Source organism: Gambusia affinis, linkage group LG19, assembly GCF_019740435.1.
Source record: "Gambusia affinis linkage group LG19, SWU_Gaff_1.0, whole genome shotgun sequence".
Taxonomy (NCBI): domain Eukaryota; kingdom Metazoa; phylum Chordata; class Actinopteri; order Cyprinodontiformes; family Poeciliidae; genus Gambusia; species Gambusia affinis.
In genome coordinates, this window is record NC_057886.1 from 17,748,558 (window position 1) to 17,764,841 (window position 16,284).

Genomic DNA, 16,284 nt, shown 5'->3' on the forward strand with positions numbered 1-16,284 from the left:
CCATTAGTGATGCTGAACATGGAGAACGTAAGCATTTGGTAAATGTATGGAAAATTGAACAATGATAATATTTTAATGTACTTAAACATTTTAACCATCTAACAATTGAGGCTTATTTTCCAAAAAGGAGCCCTTTGAAAATCGACATCTTATCCAAATATACAAGCAAAAAAAGATCAAGGCTGATTTCTTTAATTAATTAAATTCACTTCAAGAATGAATTGAATTAATTTAAAAAAGATAATTAAATTCAGTTTTGAATTGAACTAGTAATTATTATTATTTTGAAAGCGAACATTAAAGTTTGATTTAATTGTGAGTCAACGTGTAAACAATGTAAAAAAAAATTTAATGCTTCATATAACTTGTGTTCCTTTTCAACAGTATTTTTGAAACGTGCAATACTTCGACTTCAGTTGTTTGTTTACGATACGAAAGGCATCGACACGATATAATCCAATTTTACCTGAACGCACCATGACGCACTTGTTTCTGTGGATTCTGATTGGCCCACTATGCAGTCGGAAAACAAGACACGCCATATTGACAATTTTTGAAGAGAAGTGCTACATTTCTGGGGCAAAAATGACTAAATAGTAAGTGTCAGCGTCTTATAAAATGTTTCAAATTTGTCTCTTTATATAATGATTATTTTTAATATAAGAAGATGTCTAATTCTAAACAGTGAGTACGATATTTCAGGTGGCCTCTCTTGCTGTTAGCCCTAACCGTTAGCGTCAGTGTTGTATGCGAACTAGGCTCCGTACCGCTGTAGTGTCTCATCAAGCAGTTTACCTTTTTCCACTTCCTTTTATTTAGTCTTTATTTTTCAGGCTGGTTTTTGTCAACGGCAGACTCTAAGATGGCGCACACTGGGGCTATAGAAGAGTCCCCCATGGGGGATTGTTCCTCCGAGCAAGGGTCTAGTGTCTGCCTGCGGAGTCGGTTGTGCTCCAATGAGAGAGACGCTCATGTGCGGGCTGTCAGAGTGGCTCTTCTGTCCAAGCTGGGACCCTACGAACCCGTTTTGACCTACCTTCAATCTGTTCTAGTGTGGGAAAGACCCTTTCACAGTGTCCTCCTTTACATTGTTGTCAACATTGTATTCTGGTAGGTTTCCATCTCATATGAAAATATGCACGAGTGTATCCTTGGTGTGTGTGTGTGATAGTTTTACACAGAGACTCATTTCCTGACATGAGAACCTGCCTGCAAACAGGCGGTGAAAGTGTTTCACCTGTCATTTCGAGCATGTGGCAGTGTAAATACCACAACTTTGGTCATAAAGATGATCTTAACATTTTTAGGTGCACTATTTATAACTTAAAATCAGAAACCTACTAATTTCTGGCTTTAATTTGAAGAGCATATAACTACGGTATTTTCCTGTGAATAACTCAGTTAGAAGATGTGATGACCTTGATAATACTTGAATTATAAAACTCGCTGCAGTGTTACATGCAAAGAAAGCATGACTGGCCACAGTGCTGTTCAAGCTCAGCCATTCAGACTTTATTTGATTAGGTCATTCACCGTTTCAAGGCCTTTCTGTTCTGTTTTATTATTGATTCAGCACAAACCCCAGGAGTGCATTGCAGCTTCAGTCTATCTCAATAACTCTTACTTACTGTTAATTTGTTGATCATGCTTGTATTTCCACTTAAATCCCAGTAGTCAGCACATTCTTCAAGGTAATCTTCAGGTTGGCAAAACCCTGCAGCACTGTTTGGGTCAACACATTTTTGAGGTCTTAAATTAAACCATCATGGAGAGGCTTTGATTAATTACTGTGAGCCCAGGCAGTGTAAATAAGTTCTGGGGGGAGAAAGCTGTGTGTTCTTGTTGGAATTGCAATTTAAATCCACAGTCTGCAGCTTTTTATTGATTGAATATGTTCAAGTTAAAAATAAGAACTGAACTTGATGCACTGCAAATACAGAATTAACATTTTACTCAGATCAACAAGTCTACTGCTTTCCCTTAGTTTAAAGCTAAAACAGTCAGAGAAATAACATCAGAATGGCAATTTCAGATACAGGGTTCTCAGATTCTGATAATAAATACATTTGGAGGAAAACTGATTCAAAAGACACCAATCTTCATTCACTGATAACTGCAAATTGTTATAATAATCAGAGTCATTTCACCCTTATGCAAATAATCATTAGATTGTATCCAATTTTCTTAAAATATATAGCACTCAAATTTCTATGACTACTAGGGATGTTTTATTACACTGCCGAAGGGTAAATACTAAAAGCTGTTTAATCAAGAGGAATGTTGCTGTGGAACATTTTAGCATCACAGATATTTACAAATGTGCTCAATTTAAGGCAACACCAAAACCTTAAAACCTTAAAAACTGTATATGATCTAGAGGTTGGGCTTTATAGCTAGGACATGGAGGATTGTTATTAAGAACAAAAAGGTGCCCAGTCCTTCTCTGGTCAGGTGAGCTCTTACGACTCTTAAAACATAGTATTCTGGTTATACAGTGTTTTTCCATTTTGTTTGGAGAAAATATATATATTTTTATTCTTGCATTCTTCTAAATCAAAGTCTCAGAAGGGGGCTCCATAAGGGATTTATGGTCCAGTGAATTGTGCACAAAGTGAGGCAATCTTCTCCATTCAGGCTTCTCTGATGATGAATTGTCTGTTCAGGATTTTGTGTCTGCTTTTCCCTCCAGGTTCTTTGCTCTGACGTCACTGCGACTGCTGTTCCTGCTGGCTATCGGCCTGGCTGTGCTTGTGTTTGCCGATACCTGGAGGAATAAGATCTGGCCGAAAATTAGAGGTGCTGGGTTTTGCTTTAGTGTGGAAGATACTTTTGTACAATTCCAACAGACTATGAAATAGACTTATACCAGATATGTGTGGAATTAGTTATTTGCAGTAATCATTTTAACTTTATTTGTATACACAAAACTTTCATTCACAATATATTTTATCTATTGTATTCTCAGATTATATTGATATTAACTGTGTAAGACTGTTGTTTGTTGTGTAAGAATTGTTTCTCTTTCTCTCTCCACAGTCAGAAAATTGGAAGAATCAGAAAATGAGAGGTTTGTTTTAATCCTTTTTTACATAAGTTATTACTACAGAATTGATCATTTCAAAGCATTGTCTGTTTCTCCAGTTGGGGTCTGGTGCAGCCCGGTGTCCTCAGTGTGCCTGAACTGTGCCACCACTTAGCAGAGGCCTGGGTCAGCGCATCGGTTTTCACATCCACTATGGCAAAATATAAACAACAAAACCCTGGCAATGTGAGAATAACACCTAAAATAAGTTGATAAATACACACTTTACCTTCTGAATACGCCCCTTTTAAAAGCCTTCTGAAATACCTATATTTGGATTAATTATCTTATCATGAGTCTGCAAAATATTAATTTCCCCCATTCTCTTTAAGCTGTTGATAAATGCTCAATAGGTCAGTGTTTGGCAGGACCTCTGACCTTTACCCATATGTGTTTATGTTTTTTCTGTGACAGTTCTGCATCCTGATCTGTGGAGTTTTCTTCTGTTTGGCTATGATTGGATACTACATTCCTGGATTAGTGCTCTCCTACTCTGCATGTAAGTCTCAGCAATTTACTTAGTTCTGACTATAACATGGCTTGCTATTATAAGGTCGTGTTGGCAGGGAATTGTAGCCTGACCAGTGTGATTAAAAATGCATGGGTAATGAAATCAGATCTGTGGGGCCATGGTTCCAGGGTCCACTCAGTGAGGTGATTAAAACTGGGACGAGACATGCAAGACAGGAGCTAAGGAGGTCAGACAAAGAGTGGGCTAATCTACTAACCTTCAAGTACTGAAGGCTGCTCAGCTCAGCAGGGAGGAGCAATCTACGGCAGCTTGTTTGGTGGATCTTCACACCCTTCATCTACAGCAGTTTGTTGCTTTACGCAGACTAATGGGCATGTGATTGTCAGCAAAGCAGATCTGTTCCAATCTAAATTTAAATCTTGAGGAGAACATTTTTCCCCTGTCACGCGGACCTAACAGAAATATTCCCTCCTGTAATGACTGGTGATCCTTTCCCTCCCGCTGTAGTGTTGGCAACTCTCCTGACCCCATTGGCTGCCTATCACCGGGTTTTTCAGTGTGTGTATGTCAAGCTGGAGCCATTTCTGCAGCGACTGGACTTCAGTGTTCGTGGATATATGATGTCAAAGCCCATTGATAATCAGTGTAAGTAAGATCGAAATTTTCCAGCCATTTCTTTTATTTTTTGCCTACATTTCAACCAACAAAGTTAACCCTAAATACATAAAAATGAATTAAAAGCTTCTCACATATGATAGTTCAACAATAAGCACGCTAAACTAAACCCACCTGCACTTATTCTAGATCAAGCACAAATCAGTTCACTGAGATCAGAGTCTGTGTGCCTTCAGAGAATGCAGCTTGGATTGTGGAATAAAAGGGCCATGTCTTATAAATCACAGCATTCACCTGAATAATTGAATAACATCAAAGCAACCAAGTTCTTCTTATAACTTGAGACATGCATGTTTGATGAGCTCCAAGTCTTTGAGATAGGAAGGCCTCGTTGCCATCACCCTCATCTGTAGCTTCCTCTTAAGGTTCTCAATCAGATTCAAGTCGGGACTGTGGCTGGACTGCTTCAAAATGTAAAATGATGTCCTGTCTAAAGGTACATGTTACTTAAGTGTCAATATATAAATTTTAACTTAAATGCCAGGTGTATGAATAATAATAATAATAATAATAGTTTTAGGTGTAACTGCCAGGAGAACAAAACTTGCCCAACTGCTTTGCATAGCCATGCAAGTTTGGTGCAGAGAAGACAAAGCATGGATTGTATAGAGCGGTTTCAAAAGTTGGGCTCGGCATCTTTGCTCCTTTGAAAGGAACTCTTAATGCTTCGGTAAACCAAGAAAAGTTAGACAATTTTATGACTCTGTCAATTCTTGAAACAGTGTTCATGAGGACTTAAGCAAGCTTGGTATAGAGCAATTTCACTGCAAAGAACCCTGGCCAATAGGATAGTTTTCAGAGGATACACAGAGGAGACTCTGAGCCAAAGCCTTTCTACCAACATTAGTGTCTGGTCTTAAAAATACCCAAGAACAATGTTAAAGCTGCAAAGGGTGAGCCAGTGACATCTTAAAACTTTTTTAAGGAAAATGTGGTGCCATGAATGTTTATGTAAAGGCAAGTAACACACAAAACTTTTGGCAAAATATAGGGAATCTCCACTACATTTGGCTGTGCCACAATAAAATATGTTGATATTTGTGATTATAACTTGACAAAATAGGGAAAAGCTTCCAGTGGTATGGCAATATTTATAAGCCACTGAGATGGTCTGTTTCTTTCAGATGTTACTTCATTGAATTCACAAAATCAAAATGATGTTACTGTTTTTAAGACTTTTTTACAAACTGTGGTGACCAGAGGATTAATTTAGTGGAAACAGTTAATTACTATCTGTTTGTTGTCCTTTGCAGTCCTGCGAAGGTCGATACGTGGTGCAGCCTCCGACGAAGCGAGTGACAGTGAGGAAGAGTTGGCTGCGTTTTGCCCAAAAGTATGCCTGTTAACCCTTCAACCTCTTCAGTAATACTGTTAAACTAGAATGACTTACCTGTGAGTTGTAACAAATGCTTTGCATCCCCTCAAGTTACTTTGTTTACATCAAAGCTAGTGAGAAAGTATACAGAAAAACATTTGTTTTTGTACCTGCTACTTCATCTATTTCAATTGTGATGAATACAGTAGCATACCAAAGCCACTTCCTGTTGAGGTCAGGAGCATCAAAGAAAAAAACTTGCAAATAGTTTCATGAGTTTGCTTTTTGATATTCTAAAAGGTTTGAGATCTACAGCAAGCAGAGACGGAAAGTGAATTAGTTTATTTAAAATGTTTTGCTTGATTGCATTAAAACATCTTCTTTGCCTCTCTCCTCCAGTTTGATGATGAGTTTGCAGCTAAAGAACTTGCACTGACTGATTCGGAGCACTCTGACGCTGAGGTGTCCTACACTGACAATGGAACCTTTAATCTGTCACGGGGTCAGACTCCACTCACAGAGGGCTCTGAAGGTACGCTTAGCTATCTTCATTATATCTTCCCTGTCTTCTGCCTTCTCTCCTCTAAATTTCTGTTTTTGAGTTAGATCTGGACAGACACAGCGATGCAGAGGAGTCTTTTGCTCAAGACCTCCCAGACTTCCCGTCCATAAACCCTGACGCCACCTTGATGGACGACGACGACGACACAAGCATTGGGCTACCTAGCCTAGGCCTGTCTGGCTTGGCGAGTCACCGCGCCTCGGTGCTAGACGTGGACGCACATCTGGACTCTGACCAGGAGGATGCAGAACTTTCCCTCAGTGGCCTCCCACCCGCCTCAGATTTCAGCGGAGAGATAGCTGGAGTCATTGCCAGCAACATGATCCAGGCGGCGCTAGCTGGGGCGTTACAGCCTCGGCCTTCTGTTGCCCAGCGTAGACAAGGCCACCCTAGGCCCGTTCAGCACAAAAGCTACCGCAAACAGTCTAGCTCTGAATTTGACACAGACTTGGACGCAGAAGACTTTGAAATGCTGGATCAGTCTGAACTGAATCAGATGGATCCATTTGGAGGAGGAGAAAGTTCAAAACGAAGCGAGAGTCAGGGGTCTAATTTCTTATCAAGCCTGCTTGGTAAACCACAGTGAAGAGCTTTTGCTGCTGTATGTTCATCCTGCTAGGCAGAATCTAAAATGTTGACCAGCGTGTGAGATAAATGTAGGTTCCAGCAGTCCTGCTTCTGGTAGGAAACAATTTCTCACTGTGAACTATTTCATATTTTTTCCCTTTTCCTAATTTTATTTTCTTTCCTGTTCGACCCCGATCAGTGATAACTTTTTATTTGTAGGCTGAGCAATAGGAAATACAACAACAAAAATACAAGGAGACATTTGATACAACAGCATTGTCAAAGTGAAAAATTACACTCTCAAAACTTACAGGAGTGCCCATTAAAACTTTTCTACTTTTGAATCAATAAAAACAGGGCTTTTTAACATAGGACCAAATATGACATTCCTGTTGCTTAAGCTGAGCCATGTTTAATACAGACATTTTGGACAGCATTTAATGTTAGTTTATTAGGTCATTACAGTAATTATCCATCTTTCAAGAGACAGCATTTCATTGTTGTTTTTTAACATGATATAATTATAGGAACTGTGGCATATTTTCAGAACTTCATTTAAGTATTTTAAACACTTTCTTTTTGTTGATTCATATGAAGACATCTTCAGTATTTCTGTTCTTGTGGAGGCTTATTTTACCCCATATTACTGTCTTAACTGAGCCAGTAAAGTGCTGTTATATTTTATTTTAGTTATGAGATTTTGTTCTAATGCAAAAGTTATTCACTGTTTATGTGAATAAGTTCACAGCTGTTTTCATTTTCTTGTCCTTTTCCTGCTCTGGTTTAATACCTCACAACCCATTTGATCTTATTTAAGGCAAAAAAATATTTTACATTGTGTCCTTTTTTTAATTTGGAACCATGTTTACATCAAAATTGTATAAATGTTGATCTCTTTTTTAAAGATTATTATAAAAGTCTAAAGTGATTTCGTATAGGTCTGTCTGATTGTTCTTTATGTTGGTGAAAATATGGCACTTTATACCAGAAAATTTCAGATTTACTGAATCTTCTATGCTGTCTTAACAGAAAAAACTGATATTTTATTCAGAAAAATTTATCCTGTTTAGAAAAGTTTTCAGTACTATTAAAAAACAACAACAGAAAAACAGCTAGATCTTCTTTCATGGAGCTGAAGTTGGAAAAACAATATACTGATTGATAGCTGAGATGGATTTATTTGGCGTGTTAGATTTGGGTGTTAATGTTCAGTCAAGCTGCTCCATAAAAAGTTAAGTCCTCAATATTCTATAGTCAATATTAAGTTAATGTGCATAGTATTGTATTTTCTTCTCTGTATCTGGTTTTGATATATTTTGAGGTGGTAAATACATTGAATAAATTGTTTGGAATTAAGTTTGGCATTTGGATTGTTCTTTGACACAATGAAATACCAAAAAAGACAGAAAAGGTCAAAATGCCGACATGTTATAATTCCTATGGATGTTTTGTTAATTTAAAATGAAAAAAAAAAAAAACAATGTAGAAATGGAATCTACTAAGACTTGAATATTGAAATTTAAAGTAAAAATTCTTGATTCTTTTTAACATTCCTTCTATGTTGTGACTCCAGAGGGCGTTCTTGGTACTGTTCCTTTGAGAGCAACTAAAGCTACAGACGTCTTACAACGCTTATTTTTTCGAGGTTGGTAGCTACAACAGATTTAAGCCAACCCTTCTCGGTTACAACTTTGAGACAAATACTGGCGAAAACATTTTTCGTCCCTCTGTCAAAATAATATCACTTTATATCAGCTAAAAAATCAACAGAAGATCTCAAATTGATTGATTGAGTTGGAATTATATACTGGTGTGATGCCTCTTATAAAATAGTCGATCTTTTCCGTGACGCACAGTTTCCGCGAAACTCAATCTGGATAGCTAATGTGAACACGAAAATGAGCAAAAAAGATAATGGTAAGGAAAATAAACTACTTCAGTCTATTTTCGATTGATTTTAATCCCAGACAAGGTTTTATTTCGCGTGTAAGACGTTGGTGTTTCACAGAAACTTCGAAAATAAGTGTAGCTAGGTTAGCATAAAGCTAACGTTGGCTAACCCGAACCACAGCTTGTTGCGGGAGAATATCTGAAAGAGCCACTAATGATTATGAGTAATAAGATGTGATAAAATCGAGCAAACTCAAACAAAAAATACATTAGTCTATCATAGCATAATGTTACTATCTGCACAACCTTCATATTTTGTTCATTACAGGAGCGTCTATCATCCTCGCCTATCTAAATGAAAAGAATCGTCCCTACAGTGCTCAGGATGTCTTCTGTAATTTGCAGAAGCAGCATGGGTTGGGCAAAACTGTAAGATCAATTCTTTCTTTATCATTTTTTTGTATTTTTCTGAATATGTGATTATTATGGGTTAAATTACCCTACATCCAGTCATCTATAGTCAATTCCTTTAAATGTCAGTTCATGTATTTGAATTACTGATTTTTTACAAAAAACGCATATTCTGGTTACACTAAAATATAAGTATTTTAGTGTAAAATACTTATTTAAAAATATTTAGTTGTTCTCACCTTAGTTGTGAGATTACAAATATGGTTTTAGGGAAAGGTAATGAAGCATTTTTGGCCACAAAGATGTTCAGTTGTAAATCTACCAAGGGCACAAGGGAGAAATCTTTAAAGCTGTATTGTTTGCAACCTGATGATAGATTGATTAACTTGCTCCACCAGGCAGTGGTCAAAGCCATGGAACAGCTGGCTCAAGAAGGCAAGATAAAGGAGAAAACGTATGGCAAGCAAAAGATTTATTTTGCCGATCAGGTTAGTATGTTAATCTAGAATGTTTCATTGCTGTAGGGAGGGAGATGTCATCTGAATTATTTGTAATCTCACCCAGTCTCAGTTCAAAGATGTGAATGATGCAGATCTGAAGGCCATGAATAAACAGATTTCAGAGCTCACTGCAGAGGTGCAGACCCTAACACAGAGCTGCAGGCAGCTAGATACAGGTAGACCGCTCTGCTGATTCAGATAATTTCAAAAAACACTACTGCGGACACCATAATTATGGTGTTTAGTCCAGTGCAGAAAATACAGCTGAAATGAATTTCTTTGTGCTATGCTAGAATTGAAAGAGCTGAACAGCTCCCTCACAACAGAGGAAATGATGGCAGAAATCCAGGAGCTGAAAGCTGAATGTTCTGGTTACAGAGAACGTCTGGAGAAGATAAAGTCAGCTACAAATCACGTAACACCAGAAGAAAAAGAGAAGGTGTTCACCACTTTAAAACATCAATTAATCTCTTACTTTGGTTCTGCATTTCTTGTACAATGTGGTGTTTGTTGTAATTTGCAGGTCTACAAAGAGCGTGATGTTTATGTGAAAGAGTGGAAAAAGAGGAAGAGATTGGTAGTGTATTTTTGTCAACAAATCAATTAAAATTTGCACGTCATGGTGAAGGAGAATTGCTTTGGAAGTGCTAAAATAGTTCTGTTTTTCTTAGGCTTCAGACATGATGAATACCATCCTGGAGGGATATCCAAAGAGCAAAAAGGAGTTCCTGGTAAAATGAGAGGGAAGTAATTATATCCATTTTCCTCAAATGTTAAATGACTGGCAATGCTTTTATTTTCCTACAGGAAGAGGTGGGAGTGGAGACGGATGAGGACTGTAAGGTGGTGCTTCCCACCACCTGAAGAAAACAGCTATACAGCTACTGAATCAGATCAAGCCTGGGTAGACTGTAGCTAAGAACACTGATCACAGCGATCTAATCCCAAGAGGAAACTTTATTTATAACACGTTCTTTGAATAAATACAAGTTTAACAGATTCTGAAATGGAAAACATAGCTGAAAGCATTTATGTACATCAGTATTAGCTAAGCAAATCACAAATGTTGAGGCGTTATAGAGGGATGTTCATCACCTGAGGCAACACCAGTTTGTTTTCCAATTTTCTAACCACAAAAACATACCTGAGTTCACAGTAATGTCAACAAATTAATGTTAAGAGTTCTACATATTCAGGTTGAGTTGTGAACAGTTTGTGTACCAACTGAAATGTTTTTTTGTTTAAGATAGTAATATATCAAACTAATGCTTGACCACATTTTAAGAGTACAAGTATATATGTTTATTGTAATTAAAGTGTTTTATGTTGACTCAGTTTCTTGTCTTCTGATTAGGAAAATAAAATCAACACATTAACGACGTCCACTGCATGTTTAGACATGTGTCGTCATATACAAGCCTTATAAAACCTCCAATTCTGTGTTTACAAAAATAAGACCAGACTTTGAATGGGCCAACTACTTCTATACAATCTTAATTAGTAGTGTAAGCTCAAGGAGAGCATTGAGATCACTGCAAGTGGATTTATGGCACTTGCATTAAACTACATTAGCGTTTAAAAGTTACTAGTGATTTACCTTTGAAATTGAGTTCCTGAAAATAACAGAAAAAATTGTTTAAAGTCAATGACTGAAATTTATCATATAAAAGTCTTTTTTTTTTCATCGAGTACAGAAGTGTTATGACAGATGAATGATTTTTAGGGTCTAATGTTTATGGTAGCAGTGATGCATGGAAAAAATAAAAACCTGTAGTGGTAATCAACATACTGATCATAAAAGCTCACACAGCAGATCTATACATTTACCATAATAGCATTACAACAACTTATTCTAGTGATGTTTCAAATTATTAAGTTAAAAAAGGCTCATCAAAGTCAACACTGTGTGTTTAACATCATCCTGTAAATAAACAACTTAAATTCCTTCACCGAGCTGTGGCACAGTGGGTTAACATTTACAACATGTGTTTTTCTGCTTTGCCTCCATTATAAAGCTGCACTTATTAAAATATGGAGCTCCGTCACAGTAAAGAGTTCATTCAAAGCAAACATCAGTGATAGAAGTTCTGAGGCACCATATGGCATGCTCCTGAAAACAGAAGAGCTTGAAATACTCATAATACAACAAATTTCAGGAGTGACTTGTTTGTGTGCAGCAGCACAAAACGCTCTCGTTCAGAATCCAGCTACATGGTCACTATTCATGAGACAGACGAAAAGCTGTGACCATTCTTCTTTCTTACTCAATTATTAAGATGCAGCAGAAACATCACCATTACTTAATTCACGTCAAATAAATGATTTCTCCTCATGGTGTCTCAGGTAAGCCAAGTAGATGTGCTCTGAACTGAATAACTGACTTGATATGATCGTCTATTTGTAGGCACACATGTATATATGTATATGGTTACCATTTAGATTATGAAACTAGGCAAATTTGGGAGGAGGACCTGACAAGACATTGCTTCCTGCGTTGTTTTGTAGGAAGCTTTTTATTCATACGTTCTGTTTTCTGTGCTTTGTTGAAATTATAACTAGATGTTCTCAGCACGCCACATTTCACTTAAAATCGCGTTTCCTCTGCATTCCATAGAAGTTTGAGATGGAGCAAAAAATTTACTATAAAGATGTTAATTCCCAACAGTAAAGAGGTACAAGGCAACCCTATTTAACTGCTCAAGCCAAGGCAACCTTTCATCTCTCCCCATAGCGTTTGATGAGGTAATCTAATAACAATCCAGGAATCTCTGATGAGCTGAAGTCAATGTGAGAACTGTGGCAGATTGAAGTTTTAATTCCATCCTGGGAGACAAGAGCAAGTTAAAAGTCAATTTCTGGAAGTTAGCCAGAGGTCTCTCCTCAACTAATAAAGCTGGCCATTGAGCTGCCGGAGCACTCCAACAACAAACTCCCGCAGCGTCTGAGAAAGAAGAGAAACATGGTCACTCCGTCTGCAGATTGATGTTTTGCTTTGTCCATAAGAGTCCTTACCTGTGGCTTGCAGTGTTCCTCAATCCAGCTAAAAACACAGGCGGACAGTTCTTGGAAGTTGCTCATTGAAACAGAATTACTGAAAGACACGAAGAGCGAGTCCATGATGTTCTGAAAGATGTTGAACTTGACCTGGTCAGAGACCTGGTCCTCTCCCTGCTGTGGGTTGTTCTGGTGGGCCTTCACTATGTGCTCATAGTTCCTGGAAGGAAACAAACATCTTATTTCCAATTTAGTAAACAGCTGCAGCTTCTGTGTGGGGATAACAAAGATTTTCACAGTTTTTTGTTTTTTTTTAAATCCTATTAGGATTTATACTTTTCAATGAGGAGACTAATTGCAATCAAAGCTAAAAAGATGTCCCCCTTTTCCCCATGATCAACATTTATTTTGAAATCCAAAGTCTTATGGCAGTCAGGACTTTATGTCCCCATTTTTCTAGATGAAGGGAGATTTTATGTTGCAAAAAATAAAAAAAGATATAAACCACTTCCTAACGTTTTCATGATCTTCAAAGCCATCACTTCTTTCCTTAGGACAGAAACTTCCTCCTCTTGCTTCTTCTTTTCTTTATGAAGAAAGTGGATGTAGTCAATTGCTGAAATAATAAAACAAACATGCATTAGTCACAGATCTTGCCACAGCACTGGCAAGTCAATTATGAGTTGTTGGCAATGCAAAAAACTCAGTCATTTTGGGTGGAAAGGTATCGCTGCATACAATCAGAGCTTAAAAAACAACAACAATGCAAGTACAAATATTGTAAAAGATTACAAAAGGCAGAACAAAGCACCAGTTTTTGTTTTATTTCTTTAGCAATAACATTGTTGAGTTAAGGGTGAAACTACATTTAACACAAACAGAAACTGTTTCTGAATACTTTAAGGCACATTTCATAAAATATTTCTTGGTATAGCTTACTTTTCTGAAGAATAGTAGCCTTGCTGATCTTTTGTGCTCCGACAGCAAACTCAGACTGCTGTTGGCAGGTTGGAACAATTCCCTGCAGGTCATCATAACCTTTCTGGTGTTAGAATGAGAGAATAAAATTAGAAATTTTATAATATGTGGAATATTTGATAATGGGGTGAGAGGGGAAGAAGGATCCTGATGTGACGTTACTTTGATTGCATCTCTGCGCTTCTGCTCAGCTTGTGTGTGTGCTTGTCTCCTTCGGTCTTTGTATGAGTCTTTATATGACGTCTCATGCCTGTAGTCACTGTCTTCATCATCTGTTAGGGAACAAATTCATTTTTATTATAGAAACATGTCTGTAGTATAGATCATCAGCAAAATGAATCACCAAGACAGAAAGCCCTACGTACCCTTTAAGTCAATTTTGAATTTTGTCTTTCATACTTTTCCAAATTCAATCAAACCTCTAAATTTTTTGCTGTGTCTTTTGGTTTTGGACATTTGACTATGAGCTATCAACCTAACATTTAAATATGTTTAAATGCTCTGTTAGCTAAGGTCAGGGATTTTTTTCTGAGCATATTTATTAATAAAGGATTGCGTTTTTTGTACAGATTTTGCATATTTACGTTTTAATTGGATTACTGACAAGAATAAAGAGTGGATATAATAAGCAAAACCTTCAACCTTTGTAGTCCGAGTTTGCTATAATACATTTTCACTTTACTGTGTGTTTATTTTGAATCCTATGAAAAAATTAAACTAACCTTGTAGTTGTTCTAGACTTATTACCTGTACATTACACAAATAAAGAACAACACAATGCTAAAATTGGCTTCCTAGTTCCAGACTATTTAAGGCAGCACCATTGTGGAATCTGAACTGACTTTAGATCTGCTCTGTTTCCAGAGTTGTCAGATGCCAATCAAACCATCTGATTTATGATGGTTTGCTAAATTACTTACTGATTTATCAAAGAGCATTCAAGTAAAAAAACTAAATTCTGATGGGTAAAATTTTAAAAGCAAAATCTCATTTGGTAAATCAAAGTTAAGCATGCCAATTTTATATTAATTCATGTAAACCCACTGCGTGTATTGAGCATTAGTAGATATTAGTCTTAAAAATATTCAAATTATGCAAGTCTGGAAAATCAGACTTTATATTTTTATCACAGGTATCCAGACCTGAAATTAATCCTATGCATTTTCTGATTTTTCAAGACTGAGCAGGAACCCTGATTATTTGATATGCTTTGCAACTCTAAATATATACATATATATTTTGTATTTTCTTACAATAAATAACTGTAAGAAAAAAATGTTATCGGTTAAAAAGACAATACCTGTATTTGGAACTGAAGAGGCACTTGTAGAGCCGATACTGTTTGCCCTGGACACAATGCTACCTTTTCTGGCAGTATCAGTGAAGAAACCTGAGTAACAAAACAATAGTTATGAGAAAATTAAAAACAAGAGAGACAAGAGATGACAGAGAAAAGATGACATATGTCCTGTAAGAATCACTCACTGGTGTCAAAGCCATTGTCGCTGAAAGCCCCGTCTGTCTGCCCAGCCATCACCAAGTAGCAAAGAAGAAATAAAGTATAGAGTGTGAGGTTGAAATGACAAGAGGAAAATATGTGCCGTCCTAAATATGTTGACAAAAGAGCAACAACAAGCCAGTCTAAACCCCCCTACTGAGCAACGGCCTGATTAGTCCATTTCAAGTACAACAGAAGTTAAACGATGTGTCAAATAGGTTTTACTGCTGGATGTAGGGCAACGCAACACAAAGGGTTTATTTCCTGGTTATGTTAGCCCAGATTTTCCACTGCGTATGGTGGAAAAAACTTTGAGAAACACAGTCTACTGTTAAGAGTTCACTTAAAAATGAATGTTGTTTGACAAAATGGTTTAAAACTCGATTCAAGGCTCAAATTTCTCAAATTTCATTAATATAAGATCTACAACATTCTTTCGTCAGCAATAGAATTTGCACACTAAAATTAATGCTCAGTTGAATGCAAATAAAATATAAATATTAGATAAAGGATACAAAAATATTCACAAAGAAACGGCTTAGTGTGAGACGTATAAAGCAAGACGAAGTGGCCATTTAATAAGTCAGACTCTTCAAAAGCCTTTCAGCTTCACTCAAAATCAATATTTTACATATAGTTTAACACACTAGTTGTTTTCTTCTTTATGGAAGACAGGCCAATTCACAAGAAAAAGAATAATAGTTATGAAACACAAATCTTTTTAGTCGGCTTTGTTTACTTTGCTAGCATGTTAGCCATCTGTTCAAGTGTTACTGAACGTGATAAGCTAATGCTACATTAGCAGCGCCGTTCAAACTTCAGCATTTCCAAACAGTTTATTGAACATTACAGATGTCACAGTAAAAAACAATGAGCGGGAAGTTGAAAAGTGGTCTTTAACAGTCACTTACTTTCCAGTGGTCCTCTGGAGACGTAGTCGGATCCGTCATTTTGGAACGCTAAATAAACTAATAGCGTGGCTGCCTTCAGGTGGTGCTCGGAAAATTAAAATAAAATACCAAAATAATTCAAAAATTAAACGTTCACCAGTAGATTGAAGTCACATTTCAAAAATTTGAACATTGATGTCAACCTGTTGCAGATACAACCCTACTTTACTCAAGCTATGACTTCTTCCGTTCATTTGTAGAACACATAAGTGTACTAGGTATAATTTATCTAGATGGAACAGTTGGGTGGGAAAAAAGACTTGAATGCAACAACTAAAATATCTCACAAATATTTATTCCACTATTCATTTTATCATACTTTAAATGTTGTCTTTTAAACATTAGCCCAAAATATTTGACGTTGATGTTGATAATGATAAATTCCTATCA

General features: G+C 36.8%; 3 protein-coding genes across 5 annotated transcripts; 2 read left to right on the plus strand and 1 right to left on the minus strand.

Moving 5' to 3' along the window:
* Nucleotides 1-500: 500 nt before the first annotated feature.
* Nucleotides 501-8,029, plus strand: retreg3 (reticulophagy regulator family member 3). 2 transcript variants are annotated; one of them, XM_044100068.1, is made up of 10 exons: nucleotides 501-596; nucleotides 834-1,110; nucleotides 2,690-2,796; nucleotides 3,037-3,067; nucleotides 3,142-3,268; nucleotides 3,497-3,581; nucleotides 4,062-4,199; nucleotides 5,483-5,562; nucleotides 5,944-6,076; nucleotides 6,151-8,029. In XM_044100068.1, the coding sequence occupies exons 2-10, from the start codon at nucleotides 863-865 to the stop codon at nucleotides 6,690-6,692; spliced, it is 1,491 nt and encodes a 496-aa protein (XP_043956003.1). In that variant the 5' UTR covers nucleotides 501-596; nucleotides 834-862; the 3' UTR covers nucleotides 6,693-8,029. The 2 variants fall into 2 exon arrangements, with proteins under 2 accessions (XP_043956003.1, XP_043956002.1); XM_044100067.1 differs by having other exon boundaries at nucleotides 523-596; nucleotides 820-1,110.
* Nucleotides 8,030-8,345: 316 nt separating this feature from the next.
* Nucleotides 8,346-10,804, plus strand: LOC122821875 (PSMC3 interacting protein). The gene is made up of 8 exons (XM_044100165.1): nucleotides 8,346-8,590; nucleotides 8,892-8,992; nucleotides 9,373-9,462; nucleotides 9,539-9,650; nucleotides 9,768-9,913; nucleotides 9,998-10,051; nucleotides 10,146-10,205; nucleotides 10,282-10,804. The coding sequence occupies exons 1-8, from the start codon at nucleotides 8,572-8,574 to the stop codon at nucleotides 10,336-10,338; spliced, it is 639 nt and encodes a 212-aa protein (XP_043956100.1). The 5' UTR covers nucleotides 8,346-8,571; the 3' UTR covers nucleotides 10,339-10,804.
* mlx (MAX dimerization protein MLX) lies at nucleotides 10,412-15,960 on the minus strand. Of its 2 annotated transcripts, none has more exons than XM_044100164.1 (8): nucleotides 15,856-15,960; nucleotides 14,932-14,968; nucleotides 14,747-14,836; nucleotides 13,609-13,718; nucleotides 13,408-13,510; nucleotides 12,985-13,084; nucleotides 12,487-12,688; nucleotides 10,412-12,415 (listed from the first exon to the last, which is right to left on the minus strand). In XM_044100164.1, the coding sequence occupies exons 1-8, from the start codon at nucleotides 15,892-15,894 to the stop codon at nucleotides 12,359-12,361; spliced, it is 738 nt and encodes a 245-aa protein (XP_043956099.1). In that variant the 5' UTR covers nucleotides 15,895-15,960; the 3' UTR covers nucleotides 10,412-12,358. The 2 variants fall into 2 exon arrangements, with proteins under 2 accessions (XP_043956099.1, XP_043956098.1); XM_044100163.1 differs by having other exon boundaries at nucleotides 14,932-14,983; nucleotides 15,856-15,909.
* Nucleotides 15,961-16,284: the final 324 nt, after the last annotated feature.

What these genes read in the sequence shown, in the direction of transcription:
- retreg3 (XM_044100067.1), top strand. An exon ending in GATCTGGCCGAAAATTAGAG is followed by an intron (nt 2,797 to 3,036) that starts GTGCTGGGTTTT and finishes CTCTCTCCACAG; the next exon opens with TCAGAAAATTGGAAGAATCA. An exon ending in AAAGCCCATTGATAATCAGT is followed by an intron (nt 4,200 to 5,482) that starts GTAAGTAAGATC and finishes TGTCCTTTGCAG; the next exon opens with TCCTGCGAAGGTCGATACGT.
- LOC122821875 (XM_044100165.1), top strand. An exon ending in AGCATGGGTTGGGCAAAACT is followed by an intron (nt 8,993 to 9,372) that starts GTAAGATCAATT and finishes TTGCTCCACCAG; the next exon opens with GCAGTGGTCAAAGCCATGGA. An exon ending in CACCAGAAGAAAAAGAGAAG is followed by an intron (nt 9,914 to 9,997) that starts GTGTTCACCACT and finishes TGTAATTTGCAG; the next exon opens with GTCTACAAAGAGCGTGATGT.
- mlx (XM_044100163.1), bottom strand. Translation starts at nt 15,894, where the DNA reads ATGACGGATCCGACTACGTCTCCAGAGGACCACTGGAAA. An exon ending in AGCGCAGAGATGCAATCAAA is followed by an intron (nt 13,511 to 13,608) that starts GTAACGTCACAT and finishes TTCTAACACCAG; the next exon opens with AAAGGTTATGATGACCTGCA. An exon ending in GGCTACTATTCTTCAGAAAA is followed by an intron (nt 13,085 to 13,407) that starts GTAAGCTATACC and finishes TTATTATTTCAG; the next exon opens with CAATTGACTACATCCACTTT.